Source organism: Salvia splendens, unplaced genomic scaffold, assembly GCF_004379255.2.
Source record: "Salvia splendens isolate huo1 unplaced genomic scaffold, SspV2 ctg73, whole genome shotgun sequence".
Taxonomy (NCBI): domain Eukaryota; kingdom Viridiplantae; phylum Streptophyta; class Magnoliopsida; order Lamiales; family Lamiaceae; genus Salvia; species Salvia splendens.
In genome coordinates, this window is record NW_024599400.1 from 39,298 (window position 1) to 45,717 (window position 6,420).

Here is a 6,420-nt window from a genome sequence, read left to right on the forward strand (position 1 = left end):
TCATCACTATTTTTAAAACATATCTTAACCCATCAAGGTTGACCAATTAAAACACTAATTATGAATTATTAAGCAAATATGTTCCTGTAAAACGAAATACTAAAATTTTGGAATATTTAGCCCATGTTGGTTGATAAATATATTGTTTTTAAATGGGATTAGTTATTTGAGAAAACATATCCGTAATAAATTATTTATAAATTTTGGTAACCAACGCTTTAATTTTTATTAAAATATATGGGCCTTTGAGATTAATTAGTAGAAAAATACAAACAAAAATTAATGAATTAGTGGCCCAATACCATTGCCCAACACCACTATAACTTGTAGCAGAGCAACTCAGTTCCTTCTCTCTCTCGCAAGAGAGCAAGAACAAAATACACAATCTTCACTCCGCCATCCGCCGCCGCAGCAACAGCTGCACCACCACATAGCGTGCAAAACACACTCTCCAACTCTTATCAGTCATCATCGAATTAGAAGTATGGCTAATTTCTTAGCCCCTTGCTCTCTTTTCTCACCTTCAAATTGACTGCCTAATTCCCCATCCAAATCAATCCCCAATTCCTTGACCTAATTAAGAAATCCGCGAATTCAATCCATGGAAGACCGGAATATCGTGTTCGGGAAATACGAAATGGGGCGCCTCCTCGGCAAGGGCACGTTTGCGAAGGTGTACCACGGGCGCGACCTCAAGACATCGGAGAGCGTTGCTATCAAAGTGATCAGTAAGGATCAGGTGAAGAAGGAAGGGCTAATGGAGCAAATCACGCGCGAGATCTCGGTGATGCGGTTGGTCCGCCACCCGAATGTGGTGGAGATCAAGGAGGTGATGGCCACAAAGCAAAAGATCTTCTTCGTGATGGAATACGTTCAAGGCGGCGAGCTCTTCGCGAAGGTCGCCAGGGGGAAGCTCAAGGAGGATGTTGCCAGGAAGTATTTCCAACAGCTCGTTAGCGCCGTCGATTTCTGCCATAGCCGCGGCGTCTCACACCGCGACCTCAAGCCGGAGAATCTCCTCCTCGACGAGGACGGTAACCTCAAGGTCTCCGACTTCGGCCTCTCCGCCCTGCCGGAGCACCACCGCAACGACGGACTCCTCCACACGCAGTGCGGCACGCCGGCCTACGTGGCGCCGGAGGTGCTGCGGAAGAAGGGATACGACGGCGCTAAGGCGGATATCTGGTCGTGCGGCATCATCCTCTACGTGCTCCTTGCCGGATTCCTGCCGTTCCAGGACGAAAACGTGATGAAGATGTATACGAAGATTTTCAAGGCGGAGTTCTCTATACCGCCGTGGATCTCGCACGAGGCGAAGCGGCTGATCTCGCGTTTGCTGGTAGTAAATCCGGAGAAACGGATCACGATCGCGGCAATCATGAGAGTTCCGTGGTTCTGCAAAGGATTCACGCGGCCGGTGGCCTTCTCGGTGAAGGAATCGGATCAGGAGCCGATCGAGGAGATGGAGCTGAAGCGATCGAAATCGTCGCCGCCGTTCTACAATGCGTTCGAGTTCATATCGTCGATGTCGTCGGGGTTCGATCTGTCGAATCTGTTCGAGAAGGGGAGGAGATCAGGATCGCTCTTCACGTCGCGGTGCTCGGCGGCGGTGGTGGTGGCGAAGCTGGAGTGGCTGGCTCAGAAGCTGAATTTCGGGGTGGTGTTGAGCAAGGACTACAAGGTGCGAATGATGGGCGCCACGGAGGGGAGGAAGGGGCGATTGTCAGTGACGGCAGAGATATTCGAGGTGGCGCCGGAGGTGGCGGTGGTGGAGTTCTCGAAGTCGGCCGGAGACACGTTGGAGTACCGGAAGTTCTGCGAGGAGGAAGTGAGGCCGGCTTTGAAAGACATAGTGTGGACGTGGCAAGGGGAGACTTGTGCCTGCCAGCGTTAGTTTCGTCATTTCATAGTTGTTACCCAATTTTGTGTAAACTTTGCGCTACTTTAGTCAAAATGCAATGTTCTATGGTCTCAACAAATTTGTACATACTCCTTTTTAAAATGTTAATTTAATTAGGCTTGAGTTACTATGTGTTGTGTGTGTATATTTTTTGGATGGAAAGATTTTGGACCTTGGAATTTAAGAGTTTTTAATTATCCTATCCTATCTAGGAATTGCAGATGTTGGGGTTGTTTTGGTAGGTCCAGCGTCAACATCGTTTTCTGGTCTCATCCTATCTATTCATTCATCTTCTTTGTTGCCACATGATGCCATTGCCACATAAACTCTCCATGTTCTCAATTTATAAAACCTTTGCACAATGAAACGATGATTTCGATGTTGAGTTAATTGTGGGCATTCGATTTTGCTTCCATTCCCAATTGCAATTTGCAACCCCTGGTTGTTAGAAAGTACAAATAAGTCATTTGGGGTTGTACAATGTTAGTCTACAATAGAGTACTTGCTTTCTCAGTGAGACATTTTTAGGCACTATATATAAGAAATGGAGTTTAGAGAGTTAAAATGAAAAAAATTAAAGTAGTATGGAGAATAAAGTAGCAATAGAATAAAGTTTGTTGAGATGGTTTTTTGTGATAACGAGATTTAAGAAGATGATGTACAGAGAGTTAAAGTGGAGGGAATGAAATAGATGACTAAAGGTAGAATAAAGTAGAAGAGAGTAACTATAGTTTTTTAAAAAGAAATTGATTCACTTTAATGAGACATCACAAAAAGAAAACAAATTGTTTATAATGGGGTGAAGGGAGTACTAAAAAAACTAAAAAAAATCATGAAACAAGTCATAGCTCAATCCACATCCACACCAAACTATAGTTGAGTCATTTTTTTAACAATAAGATTAAGAAATTATGTTGAATGAGTTAAATGATAAATAAAATAAAATAGGAGAGAGGAAAAAGTATGAGAGATAAAAGAAAGTAAAGTAGATGATGAATTAAATTAAGATTGATTAAAGGTTTTATTTTTTATAAAAAGAGAAATAACTCAACTTTGTTGGAACGTCCTGAAAAAATATGACTCAACTTAGTTGTGACGAATGGAGTATATGATGACGTTATTAGTCTTTAAATCAAATTTTGATCGATCTTTTAGATTAAAATATTGTACTACTATTGAAAATATGGATGACTTTGAAGTCGACCAAAACCAGTGTTCCCAGATTGACTGCTTGAAGCCAAGGGTTTGGTTGTAATTTAAAAAGAATATTTGAGTTAGTTTGTGTGGAGGGGAGGGGTTAGAGAGGGTGGATGAACAAGACAAACTAACTACTACAATTGATAATTTAATTTAATATCGTTGACGAATTTCACACAGTATTTAAAGGACACCTAGATCCCGTACTCTCAAAGATGATTTTAGATTTTAGATTAGAATATTTAAGTTTTTAAACAAACATTATTATTACTAGTAATGAGCTTTGCCGCAATTCTCCATTTTAAACCAATCAAATCTTAGAAATACATACCACGGTGTCTTGAGTACTATTCTTTTTAATTACCCAAATTCTTCATAATCTCATATCACACCATAGCCAATCTAAGAAGTATATGCCATAGTGTCTTGAGTAATATGCTTCTTTTATAAGCCAGATCTCAATACTTTAATGATTTCGATAATGAAATTTAATTCTAGATTTGAATTAATTCAACTACAACATTTATACTATAAAATGGAGATAAAACACCAACCTCTATCCATGCTTTCTTCATTTGATGTAGAGGTTAAAATCCACCTTTTGATGTTTATCTTCTTTAACTGGATTTTCTAATTGATTTTATTCCCTTTTGACCTCAAGTCTTTATTGATTCTTTTGATGGATAAAGAATCAAAATCTTCTATAATATAATATATGTATATACCGTAAGTACGCCTTTTATGTGCATATGTTTTTCGGTAATTGTCTATCGCTTTATATGAATGAAAACATTCTTATATAGGCATTATACACCGTTTCTGTAAGATTGCGTCGTTTCGCACAAAACTTCTGCCATGCAGTTTATTCACTACAACCAACTCCCACAAAGAGATGCATCGGTTGATAGTTTATGAATTAGTTTACTAATAAACTGTCTTCATAATTTCATGCGTACCATACATACACATTAATATATATAATATTATATATATGTGTATAACAATCTCACATGCTAACATACTTACACATATGTATACACGTAATCAATACTTTTCATATACAAGTATTATAATACTCTCGTATTATAATTGTAATGAAACCTTATGCATACATATATACATTGATACTGTTATATTAAATAATTAGAGGCAAGAGAATAGGGTTATCAATACACCCGAATTCTAATTCTTTAATTGACACCGATCCATCACGGTATCATCTTTTATATTAGAATTCTTAACTTTTAATCTGAACTTAATCCATAATATTAAACCGATAGATACATAGTTCACATAAGAATAAAAATATTCTTACATTCTCCCACTTGACCTTTGTGTCATCTTGATGGTTTAATAACCATAATGCACACTTTTATATCAAGATAATAAATCCTTTAAATACCTTATAAAATTAGAATTGATCGAATCATGGCGGTCACACATCATTAAGCGACATGATCCCTTCCATGTATCACAAACTAATTCTAACTTTATATTGTCCTTTCACTGAGATGATCCTTTATTCTCAATTTATCATATGTTATCTAAAAAACCATTATGTATGCATACTATAATGATAACATATTTAATAAAATAGAAACACAACTTTAATTGAATTCCAAGTGTCTTACACTTTATGAGCGCAATATAATTGTTTAACATGGCTTTCTCTATAATACCCATATGTTTTTCATGGCCAATAAACATTTGGGTGATAATCCTTTAATTTAACAGATCTGCTCAAATTATATTTGTCCTAATATGCTCAATGGACACTGTATGTTTCTGCACTTCTTCCATTACAGACAAGTACTTAAACTCCATATGTTTATTACCTTTCATGTACTTATTTTTCTTTGTGAAGAATATATCTGCGAAATTATTCCATAAATTCTCAGAGGCTTGGCTATAATGTTAACAATCCCAAGTCCCGGGATTAAATTTCGCATTCACTTTTCATGAACTTTGGCCTCAAAGCTGCCAAAATTCAACTTTCAAAATGGAATTAGCAATGAATAACTATTTTCCACTTTTCCATAATATTACTCCCACGACTTAAAGGAACAAATAGCCAAACGTCAGTTTTCTACCATTGACGCATTCGACATAGTCTGAATCTGAATATCCATTGACTTCTAAGTCATCGGATCCCCTTTACATAAGCATGTGCTCTTTGGAGCCTTGCATATATCTGAGGACTTTCATTGCAGCTTTCCACTGATCCTTTCGGGATTACTTTAATATTGACCCAACATACCAACAATAATGTAATATACGGTCGCCTACATGTTTAAACATAGTTTAAACTCCCAACCACTGATGCATATGGAATTCTTTCCATTTCCTTATGCTCCAATTCAATTTTAGGACATTGCCACCTTTCTGAATTGGAGCTATCCTTATAGAGCAACTTTCCATTCTATATCTCTCCAAATTTTATTGATATATCTTTTACTAGACAAATTCAACAATCCTTGTGATCTAACTCAAAATATTTCTATTTCTATCACATAAGATGTCTCACTCATATCATTCATTTCAAAAAAATCCTTATGCTCCAATTCACTTTTAGGACATTTCATTTACCGAACTTGTCTCCCTTCTGAATTGGAGCAATCCTTATAGAGAGATACTATTTATTAAGATCATGTAATATACTCATGTCATTTGCAACAAGCAAAATTTCATCAACATATAAGACTCACTTTATAAACTTGCTCCCACTGATTTTTACATAGATACATCGATCAATAATGATCTCTACAAAATCATATGACATAATGGTACCATTAAACTTTAAAATACCATTCACAGGAAGCTTATTTTAGTCCATATGTTGACTTACTCAGCTTACATACTAAATTTTCTTGTCATGTGATCAAGAATCCTTCAGGTTGGTCCATATATATTTTCTCTACAATTTCTTCATCCAGAAATGTGGTTTTTTACATCCATTTGGTAAAGCTCAAGATCATAATGAGCCACCAAAGGTAAAATAATTCTTAAAGAATAGTCACTTTTCATGGCTCGTTGGAATGAGTAAATATTTATCACGACTTATGTCACATTCACTTTAATAGTATAAACCACAGTCATTTGAAATGACATATTTTCTTTTACTTACTGATCGTCTCAATATTTATTGTGGTTCACTATTCTCTTCTAGAATTGTGACAGGTTATCTACTTCATTTTCGGTTAGTGGGTTTTACACATCATCATGTTGTTCTATTGTGTCTTTTGATTGTGATACAACAGGAACAACAGTCTTAGGTGCAACAACATGCGTATGAACCTTATCGTGGACTTCATGAACATCCACCT

The 6,420-nt window shown here is 36.8% G+C and overlaps 1 protein-coding gene across 1 annotated transcript; it reads left to right on the forward strand.

The window, feature by feature from the left end:
* Positions 1–303: 303 nt before the first annotated feature.
* LOC121791126 (CBL-interacting serine/threonine-protein kinase 25-like) lies at positions 304–2,027 on the forward strand. Its single transcript, XM_042189160.1, has one exon. It carries the CDS (start codon positions 602–604, stop codon positions 1,892–1,894), a length of 1,293 nt encoding a protein of 430 aa, XP_042045094.1. The 5' UTR covers positions 304–601; the 3' UTR covers positions 1,895–2,027.
* The last annotated feature ends 4,393 nt before the right edge of the window (positions 2,028–6,420 follow it).

Coding starts and splice junctions, on each gene's coding strand:
- LOC121791126 (XM_042189160.1), top strand. CDS start 602: ATGGAAGACCGGAATATCGTGTTCGGGAAATACGAAATGGGGCGCCTC.